The 19,597-nt window shown below is 38.3% G+C and overlaps 1 protein-coding gene across 6 annotated transcripts in view; it reads right to left on the minus strand.

Moving 5' to 3' along the window:
- The window catches only part of Tacc1 (transforming acidic coiled-coil containing protein 1), a 111,092-nt gene that overhangs the window by 74,664 nt on the left and 16,831 nt on the right, over positions 1 to 19,597 (minus strand). Inside the window, exon 1 of one of the 6 annotated variants that reach the window (XM_047548226.1) lies at positions 9,823 to 9,993. The exons of 2 other annotated variants lie outside the window; for them this stretch is intronic. In XM_047548226.1, coding sequence (XP_047404182.1) covers positions 9,823 to 9,899 — 77 coding nt within the window. In that variant the 5' untranslated portion in view covers positions 9,900 to 9,993. Of the gene's footprint in view, positions 1 to 9,822; positions 9,994 to 19,597 lie in introns of those variants that run through there. 3 more of the 6 variants (XM_047548230.1, XM_047548228.1, XM_047548235.1) reach the window with 3 other exon arrangements.

Genomic DNA, 19,597 nt, shown 5'->3' on the forward strand with positions numbered 1-19,597 from the left:
AAGAACAATTTTGATGTAGCCATAGAAACATAACATTTTGCAGTTGTTAGGAAAGCAAGACTCACAGAAAAAAAAAAAAATTCAGCAAAAACCTGTCTGCTCTGTGTAAATGCAGCACACTATATGTATTTATCTAAAAATGGGTTGGACAACATTTTCTCAAACATTTACTTTGCTGAAACTATGTTATCAGTAGGGAAAGTACCATAAAAATTCATTTTCTAGTAGATAAACAGAAGCCTCTGCTGGTTAATGAGTTGCCTGAGTGCAGACCCACTCTGGAAATGCCTAGTAATTCTGTCTCCTCTTGCTTCAGCTAAGTTCTTCAGACCTGAATCCTAGCTCCCCTTCTTAGTAAGTCTGTGAACTTCATTTCTCAACCTTTCCAGGCCTCAGTTTCTTCATCTGTAAAATGGAAAGAATAATATCAACTTCATGGGGTCCATGAAAAGATTACATGAGATAATGGATAAACTTATGGTCTCTGACTCTCCTAACTTTTATATATTGTGTACATGTATATTTTCACATGCAAGAGTCTATAAGAATTTCATCATATTATCAAGGGATCTGTAGTCCAAAGAGGTTTTCAGAGCTATTCTCAAGCAAAGCATCTTTACAAGGTTTCTGGGAGCACTCATCCTGACCAGTGACATAGCATGTGGTCAGGCTTCTACAAGGACGTACACCATGACACAGAGATATGTGCTTTCTCAGAAACAGAACTATCCTGCTTTCAGAAATCACAAGTGACTCTGAAGTTTCTATGTAACATTTCTGCTACGAATTGTACGTTTCCACCAAAAAGCATGTTGAAACTTAATCTCTGCTGTGAAGTATTAAGAGGTGGGACCCTCAAGAGATGATCAGGTCATGAAGGCAGAGCCATTCATGGGTTTGTGGGTGAACAGATTAACAAGTTATGTCCACATTGGGTCTCTTATCGAAGACAGTTTGGCTTTGTCTCTTGCGTGTGCTCCTCTAGTCATGTGATGTCCAGCTGTCCTATAGCCCCTCAGTCTCTGCAGAGACCCCACCAAACCAGCTCACCAGGTGCAGCTACTTGATCTTGAACTTCCCGTCCTTGACAATGGTGAGCTGAAAATACCCTTTTTCCTTATAAATTACCCAGCCTCCAGTATTCTATTATAACAACAGAAACAGAAACAATTCACAAATTTAAGCAAGCAAAATAAAATCTCTGCCTGGAATTGTTGCTAATAACATTTGTACATATACCTCAAGACTGACTGAGGAGAAATTGTATTACCTACAAGGAAAAAAGAAACCTACATGCAGAGTATCTTTAACTATTGTTAAGACTTCTGAGAAGTATTAATAAGTTACTGCGATTCCACTGGTAAAAGAGTTGGAAGATAAAGGAAGAGTAGAGAATCCTGGTTTGCCATTTGACACTCACTAAGTCAATCTGCTGAGTACTTTGCATCACACTACAAAAAAATAGAGTCTAGACTGTGAAAAATGTTAGCCTGACAAAACATGCAGATGATCAGAGGACATTTGAAGGTGCTGACTCTTCAGTCGAGGGAGTTAAATTGCTTAAAATGCAAACTTAGGATGGACTGAAAATTGATTAGGCCAGTATAAATGCTATGAGAAGCTCTCAATTATGAATGTCCCTTTTCCCCAAGCACCACACCCCCTTCCATTCTCAAGGTCACCTCCTCCTGTCTGACGTTGGCATATGTTCTCTCTCCAATATCATAAACAAATATTAAGATTTTATATATTTAGAAAAACTTTCCTCTGTCCAAGTACATTTCCACATAATAACAAAATGTTCACAGTGCCTGAACAGAGAAAGGCTGTCAGTTAATATTTATTGAATTAATGAGAATGAAAAGAAAAATTAACATTTGCTTATTGAATGGGAAAGAGAAAAACCATCAAGAGTTAAACAGAAGAAAAGAAGTTGTAATACTGATTTTTAAAATAGTACTACAAAGCTGTGGGAAAGAGAATGGATTACTTAATATTATAGCTGGAGTAACTGGTTAGCTTTTTTTTTTTTTTAAATGTCAGAGCCTTATTTTGTACTAGTAAGTCTAGAAATTTCAGAGAGAGTAAATGGTTTATTATAAAGAAAAGGAAGTCATAAAACAACTAGAAGAAAAAAGGAACCTCATCTTGGGGTAGGGAAAAGCATAAAGGCTAAGGAAGCAACTTCAAAGGAAAATACAATAGATTTATATATGTTAAAAATAAACATGACTACTCAATTTGTAATGTATTCTAGATATGAATCCTGGAACAGAGAAGGGATATCAAGTGAGGACTCAGGAGATCTGAATAAAGTATGAACTTTAATTAATAATAATGTATCAATATCAATCTATTATTTATAACAAATGTACTATACTAATATAAGATGTTGATAATAGGGGAAACGTGTCGTGATGAGGAATTCAATATATGTTTAATTTTTCTATAAGGCAAGAAAAAGATTTAGTTTAAAAAATATTTCCCCTTCAAAACATAAAAGATATGAGAATAAACAAATGTCAAAGTGAAAGAAACAAAAGAAAATAGTGGACAGAGGTAAAAAAATTGTATAACAATATCCTATTAAGTGAACACATAGGTTTTGGGATTTAATATTATATCCCAATTTTGTCACTCATTTCACTGTGAGACCTTGGGCAAGTTATTTAATCTCTCTGTGCCTGTTTCCTCATACATTAAATTCAAAGTTGTGCAGACTTTTCGTAGGGTTATTTGGAGAATTGTATGGGCTAATACATGTAAAATATTTAGCATTTTCCTAGAATATGGCAGGTGCTCAGTAAATATCAGTTGGCTTCATCATATAAAGAACTTTCAAAAATACTGAAAAATTAATATCTTAGTACAAAATTGACAAAGACACAAGAACTTAAGGAATTAAAAATGGCTAATAAATTCACTCTCGCTAATCAATAAAAATGTTATAACAAGATTGTATGTTCTTTCCCTGTCAGATTGATTTTTTTACTTTTTTATTTTTTGGTACTTGGGATTGAACCCAGGGGTGCTTAACCACTGAGCAACATCCCCAGCCTTTTTTAAAATTTTATTTTGAGACAGGGTCTTGCCAAGTTCCTTAGTTTCTCACTGAGTTCCTGAGGCCAGCTTTGAACTTTCGATCCTCCTGCCTCAGCCATCTGAGCCACTGGGATTACCAGGGTGCGCCACTGCACCCAGCCAAATAAATTGTACAAAAATACACCAACATGATAATCGTCTTTGGGTGGTGAGATTATGACGATTTATTTTCTTACCAGTATTATCAGTTTTCTAAATTTTCAGCTATTCTTTCTAAAAATGTACTTTCTGATGATAAAAACACACATGCCATAGAAAATTTGGAAATGCAGAAGAATAAAAAAAAATTCATAATGCTACTGAATTACTGATTAACAAAAATTCAGACAAAGTAAGGTGTGGACAAAGGAAAATCTATCCCCTGATGGGGCTACCTGGGGTAAGCGGTAAGGTGCTAGGGAAAATCACAGGGAGCTGTGGTTTCAGGTACACCTACATTTAGCTGAGCCCCTCTGAGAGAATGCTTCTTCCCATATAGGCCAGGGCTGCAAAGGCGATTTGGCCAATCCCTCAGCTGAGGACCTCCATCTATGGCTCCTGAAATTGAGTTGAAACTCCAACCTGGTGTCACCCAGCCTTTATCTGCCTCTGCAGACTTACTGCTTTCCAGTCCCATCAGTCCCCTCCACTTCCATCCTACCCACCAAACCCTCACCATTCTCCATATATGACAGGCCCCTGATGCCACTAAGTCTTTGCACATGCTTCCCTTCTACTGGACTACCTTTCCCTGACTTCCCTCACCTGGTGGCTCACTCATCCTTCAAAACTCCTTCCAGGATCTGTTTCTTCCTGGAAACTGGGGGGACCCCTGTCACCTGATCATCTCACCTCTCCAAACCTCTGATCCTCACCGTAATTCTCAATCTCCTGCCTGCCTCACAGGAACTCCTGCCCATGAATCACTAATCACTAGGAAATGAAAACCTAAACTAAATGAGATACCACTTCACATCCATTTAAAAGCAGTGGAAAATCACAAAGGCAGGGAAACCTGGAATCTTCATTCATTGGAAGTAGGAATGCAAAATGGTGTGCCACAATGGGATCTTCAAACTTGGTAAAGGATACATAGCATAAAATCCACCAGTTTGGTGGATCTTCAGAAAGTTAAACATGGAGTTACCATGAGACTCAGCAATTTAACTCCTATGACTATATTCAAAATAACTAAAAACAGAGTCTCACATGCACTTGTATACTAATGTTTAAAGCAGAATTATTCCCAGCAGTCAAAAGGTGGAGGCAACTCACATGTCTATCTACCAATGAAGATATATAGTGGAAGGAACTGAAGGGACTGGAAAGCAGTAAGTCTGGATAAACAGAATGTGGCACATGTGTACACAGACATACACAATGGACTATTATTAGGCCATAAAAAATGAACTTCTAATACCTGCTACAACAGATAAACCTTGAAAACATTATGTTAAGTAAAGTAAACCTGACACAAAAGTACAAATCCTGTATGATGATTATACTTCTGTGACAGACCTAGAATAGGAAATAGAGACAGAAAGAAGGCTAAAGGTTACCAGTAGCCAGGGAGGAGAAAATGAGAAGTTGTTATTTAATGGGTATAGAATTTCCGTATGGGGTGATGAAAAAGTTTGGAAAATGGATAGTGGTGAGAGTTGTATAATGTTCTTAATGTTACCGTATGGTATGCTTAAAAACGGTGAAAATGGGCCTGGGATTGTGGCTCAGTGGTAGAGCGCTTGCCTAGCATTGTGTGAGGCACTGGATTTGATTCTCAGCACTGCATACAAATAAAATAAAGGTTCACTGACAACTAAAAATTATTTTTTTAAAATGATGAAATTTTATGCTATGTATCCAAATTTGTCGGGGAAAGCTCCCCACAACAGCCAGAGTGAGCTTCCTTGGAAAGTGGACTTCCAAGTTCATGGCCCTGTGGGATGGCATAGGGTCACTTCCTGGTCTTGGGTTAACAATTCATCTACCGTATAGTTCACTCTGGCAACTGACCAACTCAGACATCAGATAATCTACTTCCTGAACACAGAACCCAGCAGCTGTGCCTATTTATTTACTTATTTATTTATTCTTTTTGCTTCTTGGTTTTTGATCCTGAAACATAATACCACTAGGAGAGCCTGTGGGGAGAGGCAAGTGTGGGGCACTGTTGGTCACTAAATGAGGGAAGAAATTATGGAACTAAACTATACCTAAACTCCCTCTGAATACCAATCCTCAATGGACTATCTTTTAATGATTTGCTGAGAGGGATTCTTCTCACCTTATTAACATTTTGTTTTTGTTTTTGTTTTTACTATTTCCTTTACTCTCACAGTCTAGAGGTTGTGTTATCTACACCTTCATATGCATACAAATAATTTCCTTGTCATGCAATTCCAGTCATTTCTTTCTGGGCTGGCTTCAGCAGAGATGGAGGCAGACAACATCCCCTCAAAATTATATATTTCTACATCTCTTTGGCCACTTCTCCAAGTTAAATACTGTAATTTCTAAAAACTTTTCTTCATGCAGCTGATTTTTCTAGGTCTTTTCCACCAACATTCTCTAAATTACTCTCTTTAATTGAACATTAAAACATTGAACATGGACATTTTAAAACCTCTATAGTAAATGGGAACTGACTTTTTTTTTTTTTTTTTTTTTTTTTTTGGTACTAAAGACTGAACCCACATGCTAGGCAAGTGCTCAACCACTGAGTTACAGTCACATTTTTTTTTTTTTTTTTTTTTTTTTTTTCCCCGAGATAGGATCTCACTAAGTTGCTAAATCTCATTAGGCTTCCCAGGCCAGTCTTAAACTTGTTATCCTCTTCCCTCAGCCTCCAGAGTTGCTGGAATTACAGGCATGAGCCACTTCACCCCACACTAAGGAGTTTTTAATGCCAATAAAAACTGTGTAGTGAGAAGATGGTTAACATTATTATGAATTTGAAAGCAATGGGTTTCAGAAATATTGCTTCCTGAGTTTACTTATTTTGAGTCATGTTTTCTTACATCTAAAACTTCAAAGCCAGCACCTCCCTCTTTGTGTCAGGGATATCTGTCCCACAATGACCTGCCTGCCCATCAAGAGGTACTTTGACTTAACTGTTGGGGACTCTGCAGTTCACTAAGCCATCCTAATATCTGCATCTCATTCACATGATCAGAAGGGCACATGGCAAAGTCACTCAAGGCTTTAGAAACTTCCTTTGCTACTGACTTATTCCATTATCTGTTAAATTCACAATGCAAACAAAGATTGGTCTAGAAATGTACCTATTAAGAATTGACAACAGTTGAATATCTTGCATTCCAGGTAGGCAAGTTAAACAAGAACTAAATGAAACAGTTATGTATTATATTCCCTCATGAACCACAAGCTTTGCTTTATGTCATTCTTCAAATCTCTCCACAAATTATTTACTACTCTTAGAAAATCTACCTGAGACATTTTACTGAAATTAACCAACTAGGAAGTCAGTGATTTCAAACGGTGCACCAAACTACCATATTCCCAACACATTTCCACTCTCTTGACAGTACAACTTTTTGGAAAAAAAAAAAAAAATGGAAATTAACTGAAGAAAAAATTAACTCAAAAAAGCTACTGCTTGCTGAGAAACAGAGGCCTAGCTGAATTAGCACACAAATTAACATTCTCTTCAAAAGAAACCCCACCTTACTCTTGAATATTCCTCCCAAAGAGCCCAGCATCTGTTTCATAGGTACACAGATATGTAAATATATTAGTAAATAAATGTATTAAGCTCTCATTAAATGCCAGCCTAATATATACCACTTGCAAAAGCAGATTACTATTGCCATTTTAGAGATGCAGAAATTTGTCCAACTAAAGAGTTTAACTACATTTCCAGTGTGTCCACACTAAGCTTGTAAGCCATCTAGCAGGAATTCCAACCTAGGTCCTCCTGACTCCATAGCCACTTATGACCATACTGTGTCCTCCCTGAATAAGTGAGGTGAAATTTCCCCTAGCTTTACCAAAGTCAGTCTGTTTGTTCCTTGGGTTTGGAGAAGATGGAAGCTACACTTTTCAATAATAATGAATTTTATCTTAAAATCAGACATTCCTTTTCATGTATATCTATATTTGCTTATATTTCACAATAGCACTCTTATAAGAGATTTTTCTGGTTCCATTTAGCACCTGATTAAATTATTCTGAAATACAAACTGCACATTCTGAAACATAGTTTCTCCCTTGAAAGACAAATGCCTGCATTAATGCATTTTCATGTATTTATTTGTTTTTTAAAGGAACAATAGATTTAGAAAGCTACACAGTCGGAGTAGGGGGAACTTCCTTGTGGTCCGCGTTATCCACAACAGCCACATGTCCGCAGGAAATCTGCAGCGGGTGATGTCAACAATGAATCCCCCACTTTCTTGGACCCTGGAGAGACTTGTGGTTTATGTATATGAACAAGGCAGGACATGGATAAAAAGTATACTTTTTTTCTTTTACAGGTGTGGAATTTCATCTTTCTAAAGGGCCTCTCACCTGGGCATGCCAAGTGCTTTGTAAGGTTAACTCATTGAGCAGAGCCTGACACTGATGAGACTGATAATCCCAACACACTGACGACACGTGCTTATGTATCTCCTTTCCTTTCTTCCTTGTTTTTTTTTTATTTTTTTTTATTTTTTTGCTGGGGATGGAACCCCAGGGCCTCAAGCATGCTAGGCAATTGCTCTACCACTGAGCTACACCCTCAGTCCTACGTGCTTCTTAATGCATTCACTCAAGTGGGCAAGGGCTGTATTCCTAGCCAAAGATCAAAGATGGGCATTTATGTTGGTCATTTTTAGGCAAAATTTGCAAAATATGTAGAACCTCATTAAAGAGAGATTCTCTATTACCAAGTCACTGAATAATTTCACAATTGATAATTTAATACCTTCACACTGAACCCCACACTGTATACTGACTTCACTTCTTCAACATGCTGTCAGTGAATGATCCCACTATTTACTTTCAAATTACACAGTAAACCTGGTCACATATTCACAAAAAGTAAACAGTCAATTTTCATCCTTGCCTAAAACAATATACTTTATTGCTCAGGGATAAAACTATAATGCATGATATATATATGTATATATATATATATATAAAATATATATATATATATTTGTGTGTGTGTGAGATCTTATGTCAACCTTAGAATAGTCTATGAAGTAGGTATTCTTATCATGCCTTTTATACAAATGGGGAAACTGAGACACAGAGGTTAAGAAATGGATAAAAGACTTCCACTGTTAAAAAACAGAGCCTGGAATTGAAACCACAGCTATCTGCTTCCGGAACTTTTAACTTCACCTCTTATGCTTGTTTTCTAAAAGTTAAAACAATGTTGGCAATTTTATCTTTTAAGTATTAAGCATTGCTTATTCAGATATCTCCCTTATTCAGGGAAAACTAAAGAAAAAAGGGGGTGTTCTCTGCCAGTTGAGACAAAAAATTTGATTAGTCACAACTCTGGAGTGGGAGACAGCTACAGCATGAGCTCTGGAGTCAAAAAACAGGCATTCACTACTTTCCAGCTTTGGAGATCTTGGATAAGTTATTTGATATCTCTGTGCTTGTTTCCTCACCAGTAAAATGATGACAATACTAGAAACTAAGGCAGTGATGTTGGGGACTAAATATCAGAGGATTTAGAAGCATTTTTGCACTTCTAACATGTTCAATAAATCTCAGCTACCCTTATTATTAATAAGCTGCCTGAGCTAAGTTTAGATTTGGGATCATATGCAAATATTAGGAGGTACAAACAACATTTCTAGCATTGGATATCAGGGAAGCTATTTTACATTGAAAAGTTGATTGAAAAGCCCTCCCATGGCCCAGTCTGCCTATATGATGGGTAAGTGTATCTTTCTCAAACTAAATAGCTTTGACACTTGCCGAATTAAAGAGTATAAATTCCTTGTCACTGCCTCACCTCCAATACACACATGCATTCTAAAAATAATTTAATTAAATATTTAAAGACTGAATTCATAAACGGTTACCAACTAATCCCCTTTCTGTGGAGATGCATGGCCATCTTTCAAATCATGGGATTTGCTCTAAATCAAGTTCTCTAAAAATTTCCCCTCATGGCTTGCATTACAGTACTTGGTGTCCCCAATTGTTGCCGTCCCAGAACAAAAGCCTAATTGCTGCTGCTACAATGCAGCCCTTTTTCTGAGATCATCATGAAGCTCTCGGAGCAAACAAGAGAGGGAGTTCTTGGAAGCAGCGAGAACTGTATCAAAATTCCAGGACCCCAAAGGCCAATATGAACCGAGTTTTATCTTTGAGACTTGAATCCCTTTCTAGTATCTCACCTCCCTGCAATTAGCTGTCTTTGTGAAAGTTTCAGAGTCCTTTAGGGCACGTGTGTTTTCCTGCCTGCACGGGTCTAGATAAACGCGGGATCCCCTTTCTCGTCCGCACAGCGTGAATAGGTCAGCACAGCTGTTCGGCCTGGGCATGATTTTGCTGCAGTGGGTCCTTGGGGGGTGTCCCCGGCCAGGTGCCACCCAGGTCCGTCGGAATAAGGCTTGAGCGAGACGTCCCAGCAAGCCAAAACCTGACAGCTCGCGTCCCCGCTGCCATGGGCGGGAACCCCACCTTCCCAATCCTTCGGCTACAAGCACCGTGCGCTTCCATCCCGGGCTGGCACGTAACCCCCAAAGGGTGGCCCTAGAAAAGGGCTCTGGGACTCACGCGGCCTCTCTGGGTCTCGGGAGCCTCTCCCCGGTGGGTTCCTGGCCCCTTGGGGTCTGAGAGTGGGAGCCTCCCATGGCGCGGAACTTGGCGCTCCAGCTGCGCCCCCGGTGCTCCGCGGCGCTCGGGCTCTGCGCGGTCCTCGGCCGGGGAGGCGGCGGGGCGGAGGAGGAAGGGTGGGGCCGTAGGGGTGGGCGGGAGGTGGGGGTAGCCCTGCCTCAGGGTCCCGGCCACCGCGAAAGCCAGGGAATGGAGGCTGCTGCCAACTTCTCCGCCAGTTGCAGGGCCGGGCCTGCTCTGCGACCCCGACGCCTAGCAAGCACTGCCAGGAGATGCTGAGCGCCCAGGACTCGCCGGGTAGGCGCGCGGCTACTGGAGGGCCTCAGGCAACAGGCGCCCTATCTCCCTATCTCCAAGCGAAGGAACCCCTCGGCTGAAGAGGGCAACAGGTGGCGTGGGCCGGAGGCCTTAGTGCCTCCTGGCTCCCAGTGGAACCACGTCGCGCTCTTGGGCCAGCTCAGCTGGGGCTAGAAGGGAGGCAGCGGGAAGAGGCCCCATGGGGCCGCCATTCAGAAAAGTACCAGTAGGGGGCGGTGTGGGCCGGGGTCAGGAGCCCAAAGCAGTTTTTCAAAGGGACGTGGCCTTCCAGCTCCAAACCGCTGCGCTCTCAAAGGGCAGGAGGGAGGACTTGCCTGAGTTGTACAGGAAACTGCGTTCATCCTAGTTCTGCCCTCCGCCGCTCCACACACTAGCTGCATGGCTTGGAACGAATTATTTCACCCTCTGAGTCTTGTTTTCTTCATCCGTAAAATAAAGGAGTAAAATAAAGGGCTATGTTTGAATTATCAGTGGTGCTTTAATCACAATGTCATAAAGAATTTGAACTTTTTAAAAACTGATGATCCACTAGGAGTCAATTTCTTTTTAGTTATTTGAAATCCTTCCCACAAAGATCTCAATTCCAGTCTCATTTTGCTTTTACTATTTATTTTCCCACCCCCAAAATACACATATGTCTTCAGTGTGGACTTTGGGAGCCCTCTGGCTAAGCAGAGTGATGATAATAAATAAACTGGTAGTCAAAATTTGACACACAAAGGAGAGATCTGCTGTAAGTATTGCAAGTTTTCTGGAAAATTTAAATATATATATATACACACACACACAAATATATATACAAATATGTATATACACACATATTTACATCGATATATATATCTTTATTCTATAGTTTCCAATGAAAAATAAAGTTAACACTGAATACAATTCTATGTGCTTAGCCATTAGTTCATTAATCAATAATGTATGTAAATCATGAGACAAACACTAAGCTAGGACAGAGATAAGAAAGCTGTCCTGTCATTTAAAAACTCATATTCCACTCACATTCTGCAAGGTGGCACAGGCCTTCTGGCAGTTGGGAGGCTGAAGCAGGAGGATTACAAGTCTGAGGCCAGCCTGGGCAATTTAGGAAACCTCTCTTGAAAAGGCTGTTGAGGGATGGGGGCTGGGAATGTAGCTCAGTAGTGAGGCGCCACTGAGGGAATTCTCGGGAGGGAATTCTCTCCTAGTGGGAGAGGTCTTTTTTCTCAATGGGTCTTTCCAAGAGAAAATAGGTGGGGGAACAGCAAGAGAGGAGGCCAGGAATGGGAAAGTTTCTTTCCCTGAGTAGACAAGACAGGCTGTCCAAAGTTTTTATTCCTCTTATGGCAGAAAGGCACAGGGTAGTACCACTAAAATGTTTTCAAAGAAAAGGAGAGGGCTGGGCAAGTGGCTTAACGGTAGAATAGTTACCTAGCACAGGCACAGCCCCCTGGGTTTAAGCTCCAGCGCTGCAAAACCAAAACGAACAACAAACAAACAAAAAAACCCCACAACCTCTTGTGTTGCAGAGAAACTGAGACAACAAGGGGAAAAGGGTTGTGCAAAATGTGAAAGATTATCTATAAGGGGCCCAACACTTTCAACCAGTTTGACTAATTTTACTTTATGTTGTTTTCTTGTGCTGTGGCTCTTGGGACAGTTGGGACTTCAGACTCATGGGAGTGAAGACGGTGAAGGGGAAGTCTTGTCTTTGGGAAGTAAACTTGAGAGGGTTTTTCAGAAAAAATGTCCAAGACAGACCTGAGATCCCCAGACTACCCTCTTTTCCCCAACATATAATGATTTGTCCATGTGGAAGCAGAACCAAGATCCAGATGTTTCTCCATCTCAGATGCTGGCTATAGATCTTCAACAAAGGAATAGATTATGGGGTATCTGAAATCTTTCTGCTTAATGTCCCTTGGTTTAAAGACCTCTTATTTTTACATTTCAATTAAAAAAAAAAAAAAAAAAAAGCCCAAGCCAGGTGTGGTGATGCATATCTGTAATTCCAGTGACTCAAGAGGCTGGAGCAGGAGAATCTCAAGTTCCAGGCCAGCCTGGGTCACTTAGCAAGACACTGTCTCAAAATAAAATATAGAAAGAACTGGGGATGTGGCTCAGTGGTGGAGTGTCCCTGAGTTCAATCTCCAGTACAGCATGAATAAATAAATCCCCCAAATATCAGCATCCTTAATAAAGATACAGAATTATTACCATACAATCACAATTTCTGCTCTGAGGAAATGTATGATAAATGGAAACATTTCTGAATTCAGTCATGTACTTAGAAGCCAACTGGGAGTTTGAGCAGCCCTGCTGTTGTCTGTCCCCAAAGACTGAAAAAATAACACCACTTTTGGGACTCAGAACCAGTCACATGGCCGAGGGGTTTCCTGTAAGTGGCAGCATGCAGCTAACAGCTGTAGAATACTTTATATTGCATTTCATATAGAATAAAGAGAAAATCAAGCCTTTTATTTTTTGGTGTGCTGCAATTTCTGCCTAATCATGACAGAGGAAGGAGAAGAAGAGGAGAGGAAGGCAGCCCTCATTTTGCAGTCTCTGAGTGAGCAAGCTGCATGGTGGCCAGCTAGGACCAGAATGGGCACATGGCTATAGCAGAATCTAGGAGAAGGGCTGTATTTAATATCCAGTGTTAGGGTTTTTGACTTGTGCTTTATTGTTCTACAAATAAGGTACTTTTTTAAACACTGAAAAATAGTAAGGAAAGAAAATTTAAGAAATTAAAACTCAGATTGGTCCTAAGATTGCAAAATGCATTTTTCAGTGTCAAATCCTATCCCCAGTATGCTACTTATGCTCAACAGAGAAATGGGAACTAGCATTTATTGGATATCAGGGACTGTGCTTGGTGATTAAAAAAAAGAACCACATTCAAGTCTCATAACACTGGGAAAAAAAATTACAGTGGGTAACACGTAATGAGCACTTTCTATGTGCCAGACTCTGTTCTAAGTGCTTTAGATTTATTAACTCATTTACTGTTCACCAACCTTATAGGCAAGAACTTTTAATATCCTCAATTTACAAATGAGTATAATGAAGCATATAAAGATTAACCATACCCAAGGCCACATAGCTAGGCAATGGCAGAGCTGGTACTCAGACCCACGCAGGCTAGCTGCACATAGGACTCAGCCTCTATGCTACATTGCCTTAAGCCTTGTACTATACAACCCACCTTAAGATGAAGAAACTGAGGTAGATGGTTTAACCAGTATTTAAACCCAGTTCTGTATTAATTACAAAGCTTATGTTCAGTATGAATTTTTCCCTCTACAAATCATGCCAAGTAAGTATTATCCTTCAACGTACTTATCTCAGAGCTGCACCATCTCTGCTCCTATGAAAATTATTTACATGACAGTTCATAGATCAAAGAATAAAAGTAGTTCATTCCATCAGAGTCAGGTATTGTTCTCGAAATCAGATTGTAAGTGCTCCAACACTGTTCTCATTCAAAATAGTTTGGCTATTCAAGGTTCTTTGTTTTCCCATATAAAATTTAAAATGTTTCTCAAGTTAAAAAAATTGAAATTTTCAGCAGAATTGCATTGAATCTATTGATTAATTCAAGAGGGATTGCCAGCTGAACAATAAAGAGACTTACAATTCATGAATATGGAATATATTCCCACTATGTCAATATTCTTTCATAACTTGTAATACTTTGAAGTTTTCAGCCTATAGGTCTTACACACTTTTTGCTAAACGTGTGACAGTTTTATGCTATTATAAATGCAGTTGTTTTATAAATTTATTTTCTAAGTGTTAGTTACTACACTGTAAGATACAATTGATAATTTGCATATTGTATCCTGCAATTTTGCTAAAGCCATTTATTATCTCTAATAGCTATTTTTTGCAAGTTCTTCGAGATTTTCTATATAATATCATTCCTTTCTAAAATGTATACCTTACTCCTGCACAATGTTAAATAAAAGTAGTGAAAGTCAACATCCTCACCTTGTTCCTGATCTTTGGTAGAAATCACTGGATCTTTCACATTGTAGTATGTTAGTTGTCAGATTTTAGAGATATTTTTAATCAAGTTAAGGAAGTTTTTAAAAAATTTGTAATTTTCTAAGAGTTTTTTTTAAATGATAAAAAGATATCAAGCCAGGTGCGGTGGTGCATCCCTGTAATTCCAAATGCTCAGGAGGCTAAGGCACGAGGATTGCAAGTTCAAAGCCAGCCTCAGCAACTTAACGAAACTCTAAGCAACTTAGGAAGACCTGTCTCTAAATAAAATATTTTAAAAGTTGGGGATGTAGCTCAGTGGTTAAATGCCCCTGGGTTCAATGTCCAATACCAAAAAAAAAAAAAAAAAAGATGTCACACTTTGACACATGCTATTTCTTCACCTACTGAAATAGTCTTATTGTCCTTTTTCTTTATTCTTTCCATTTGTTGAGTTATATTGATTAATTTTCAGATGTTAAACCAACCTTGCATTGCCACTTGATTGTTAGTGTATCATCTTCTATAATATGCTGCTGAATTTGCTAATATTTTGTTGAAGATTTTTGCATTTATATTCATGAAGGATATTGGTTCATGGTTTTCTTGTCTTAATCTGATTTTAGAATGTCCTTTTCTGGTTTGTTTATTGTGACGTCTTTATCTGGCTGGGCACAGTGGCACATGCCTATAATCCCAACTATTTGGAAGGTCGAGGCAGAAGGATCATAAATTTGAGACCAGCTTCAGCAACTTAGTGAGAGCCTGTCTGAAAATAAAAAATAAAAAGAACTGGGAATATAGCCCAATGCTAAAACACCCCTGGTTTCAATCCCCAGTACTGGGGAAAAAAAATAATAACTTTATCTGGTTTTTGGAATACTAGCACCATAAAATGAGTTGCAGAGTACTCCCTCCTCCTTTATTTTCTAAGCAGTTTTTATAGGATTGGTATTATTGCTCCCATAAACATTGATAGAATCACCAATGAAGTCATCTGAGCGTGGAACTTTTTTCAGATGATTTTTAATTTTAAATTAAAATTTCTTTAATTGATACAGAGCTGCTCAAGCTTTCTATGTTTTTGGGGGATGAACTTTACAATGTATGTCTTTCCTGAAATATGTCCATTTCATCTGTGAATCACAACTAATGACATAAAGTTGTTCATAATAATAATGGAGCATTATTTTCTCAGTATCTCAAGGATCATAGTGGTGTTCCCTCCTCTTTTGTTCATATATATATATATGAAAGCAAGTAGGATTTTATTAAATTTATGCATAGCATAATTTAAAAGAAGTATTCTTCCACTAATAAGAACAGTATTAGGATATTGTGAGCTGTTTTAATAGATAAACCTCTAAATTCCAGTGGTTTAACAATAAAAAGTTATTTCTGAATAACTGGAGGAGTGAAATGGGTGTTCAAATTTGGTTTTCTTTCAAGAGGTGTGTCAGGGACCTGGCTTCTTTCCATTTGGTGCTATGCCTTGTTCCACTGTGGTTTGTGAGGTCACTGTGCAATGTGTTTTGAGTCATTGGAAGGGTAAAAGATGATGGCTCACGTGCAGAAGGCTTTCAATGGCTGAGGTCTGGAAAGGGTTTACAGTGCTTTTGTAATGAATTTGTAATTTTGTAATGAATTCCATTGGCTGGAATTCATTCCCATGATTACACTGAATTGCAATGGAGTGTGGGAAATAGAGTCCAGCTGAGCGGTCAAGAAGATGAGTCCTCCGATTCTGAGATGGTTAGCAGTCTTAGCTATAGGTACCCTCCCTTTCTGGCCTTCATAAAAATCTCCTCAAAAAACAAGCAAAATCATATGTGGCTACTGAAGTAAAGTACAGTCTTTTGCAGTTTTAACTAAAGCTTTTTTAAAAATTGTACATCCATCAAGTGCTTGCAAATAAGGGTAAGTATCAGGACATGCCTGGTTACTTCCATCCATTTCGGCAAAGGCCCATTTGATGAGAGCCAGATCCAGATTTTGTGTATGCTGAAGCTTATATCATTTGGTGGGACTCTGCTTTCTTCAAGGTTGGCACCTTTTCCTCTTTCCTTCATCTGTTTTTCCCCCTTTATGTAGGTTAGGCAGAGATTTCCCATCTTCACTGAATTTCTTCACTGAATTAATGCCTTGAATGCCTTGAAAACTTAAGTTCTGAAACTAAACAGGTTGTAAGTAGCAGAGCCTAAATTCAAATGCAGGAATGTCACACTCTAAAGTCCTTGTTTCATCTCTCTTTCTCCCTCTTCCTCTCCTTCTCCTCATCCCCTCCCCATCTCTCCCTCTCCATGTTTATTATTCCAGGTAAGGAGGTGGAAGTAGAAAAGTTTCTCTTGGGTACCTGTATCTTCATGAAGTTACTTTCTCTTTGCAGGACATCTTTTTTATCAGGGGCTGGTAGAGTTTATAGCCAGGTACTTCTAATTTTGGTTCCAGTGTTGTTATCCACTAAGGTGTATCTCCTTTACCCCATAAATAGAAGTATGAACTTCATTTGCCACTATTTTAGTCAGCTTTTTCATGGCTGTGACCAAAATACCCAACAAGAACAACATAGAGGGGTAAATGGTTGGCTGATGGTTTCGGGGGCCTCAGTCCATAGACTGCTAACTCCATAGTTGTAGGCCTGAGGTGAGGCAGAATATTATGATCAAAAGTGTGGAATAGAAAAGCAGCTCAGGATATGGCCATCAGGAAGGAGAGCTCTTTTTTTCATTTTTTAAATACCTTTATTTTATTTATTTATTTTTATGTGGTGCTGAGGATGGAATCCAGTGCATTGCACATGCTGGACTCTACTGCTGAATTATAACCCCAGCCTTCTTTTTTCATTCTTGATACTGGAAATTTTGTTTTTCTCTCTCTTTCTTTCTCTGTCATTCATGCTTGAAACTTGTTAATTTCATTATTTTTTCCAAAGGACCAACTTTTGGTTTTACTGATTTATTTTCTCTCTCCTTTTGTTTTTTATTTCATTGATTTCTGCATTTATTATTTCTTTTATTTTGTTTGGGGCTTAATTTGCTCTTTTTTTCCCCTAGATTTTAAAGGTAAGTTTAAGCCAGATGCAGTGTGGCATAAGCCTGTAATCCCAGCGACTCAGGAGGCTGAGGCAGAGAGAATTCCAAGTTTGAGGGCAGATTCAGCCACTTAGTGAGGTCCAAAGCAATTTAGCAAGAACCTGTCTCCAAATAAAAAGGGCTGGGGATCTGGCTCAGTGGTTAAGCACCCCTGGATTCAATCCATAGTACCAAAAAATAAGTAAATAAAGGTAAAATTTTAGGTAAGTTATTAGATTAGGTAGAGGAGAGTGAAGGGAGGGGAAAGGGTATGGGGGTAGGAAGGATAGTAGAATGAAACAGACATTATTACCTCTTGTACATATACAGCTGCATGAGTGAAGTGATCCTACAATATGTACAATTAGAAAAATGAGAAATTATACTCCATTTATTTATGACATCAAAATGTACAAATGCATTCTACTGTCATATATAATTAGAACAAATAAAAAATATTAACAAATGAAAAACAAAATGTAGCTAAGTTATTTGAGACCCTTTTTACTCCCCCTTAAAGGCACTTAAAACTAGAAATTTCCCTCTGAGTGCTATATTAGTTATGTCCCACAACTTTTGATATGTTGTATTTTATTATCATTCAGTGCAAAACATTTTCCATCTCTCTTGTGATTTTTTTTTCTTCAACCAAAGAACACTTAAAAGTGTGTTCTTTAGTTTCCAAATACTTGCAGTATTGTTCTTGGTTTTTAATTTAATTACATTGTACTCAGCGAACAATTTTGTTTCAACTTTTTAAAATTCATTGATTTTTTTTTTTTTAATCCAGAAAATGTCCTATCCATGTGTCCTGAGAGGAAGGTATGTTTTCCTGTTGCTGGATGAAATGTTCTATAAATATCAATTAGGTCAAGGGAGTTAATCATGTTGTTCAGAGTTTCTTTGTTTGCTGAGTCTTTGGTTATTCTATCAACTTTTGAGAGGCAATAAATCTCCAACTGATTAAAATATCCACTTTGCCTTTTTCTTCCTTTAATTCTATCAGTTTTTGCTTCATACATTTTAAGGTTATTTATTGGGGACAGACAAATTTGCGACTTTTATGTCATCTTGCTTGATCAATCCTTTTATCATTCTGAAGTGCCTTTCTTTATCTTTGGTGATATTTTTTGTTTAGAAATCTATTTTCTTTAATATTAATATAGCCACTCCAGTCTTCCTGTGCTTACTATTTATGTGATGTGTCTTTTTCTATCCATTTTTAACCTCTTTGTGTCATTCTATTTAAAATGCTGTTTTATAGATAGCTTATATAGTTTTTTTTAAATAGACCATTTTTTAGAGCAATTGAAGGTTCATAGCTAAATTGAGGTGAAAGGACAGAGTTCCCACACACCTCTGAATCTCCCCTCCTCCATACACACAGCCTCTACACTATTAACATCCCCCCCACCACACTGATGTATTTGTTATAATCAGTGAACCTACAATGATATTTCATTATCACCCAAAGGCCATAGTTTAGAGTTTGTTCTTGCTATTGTACCTTCTATGAATTAAGACAAATGTATATTGACATGTATCCACTATTGTAGTGTCAAACAAAGTAGTTTCACTCCTCTAAAAATCTTCCCTGCTTCCTTCCCCTGTTCATTCTTTCCTTTCCATTAACTCTTAGCAATCACTGATCTTTTTATCATCTACATAGTTTTACCTTTATCAAAGCATCTTGATTGCTTCCAAGTTTTGGCAGTTGTGAATAAGGCTTCTATAAACATCTCAGTATAAGTTTTGTGTGGGCATAAGTTTTTAGCTCATTTGGGTAAATATCAAGAAGTGAGACTGCTGGATGGTAGGGTAAGAGTATGTTCAGTTTTGCTAGAAACTGCCAAAACTTTCTTCCAAAACACTAGCAAGTGAGTTCCTGTTACTCCATAACCTCACCAGCATTGTCAGGGTTTTGAATTGTGGCCATTTTAATAGATGTGTAATGGTATCTTAGTGCTGTTTTAATTTTTAATTCCTTAATTATATATCATATTAAATATTTTTTCCCTTTTTTAATTGGTTTTTCTCAGTTACATATGACAGTAGACTCCATTTTGATAATGTCTTTTCATAAATTCAATCAGCATCTGTATATCTTCTTTGATGTGGTATAATATTTGTTCTTGTGCTCATTTTAAACAGCCATCATCAGGGACTGGGGATGTGGCTCAGTGGTAGAGAACCTGCGTAACATGCACAAGGCAGTGGGTTCTACCCCCAGCACTGCAGAAACAAAACAAAATCTCTAAAAAAATCATCAATTTCAGTCTTTTTAATTGAGTACTTAGCTCATTAACATTTAATTTAGTTGTTGATATGAATGGATGCAGGTCTGTCATTTAATTTAT

The sequence above is a fragment of the Sciurus carolinensis genome, chromosome 4, assembly GCF_902686445.1.
Source record: "Sciurus carolinensis chromosome 4, mSciCar1.2, whole genome shotgun sequence".
NCBI lineage: Eukaryota > Metazoa > Chordata > Mammalia > Rodentia > Sciuridae > Sciurus > Sciurus carolinensis.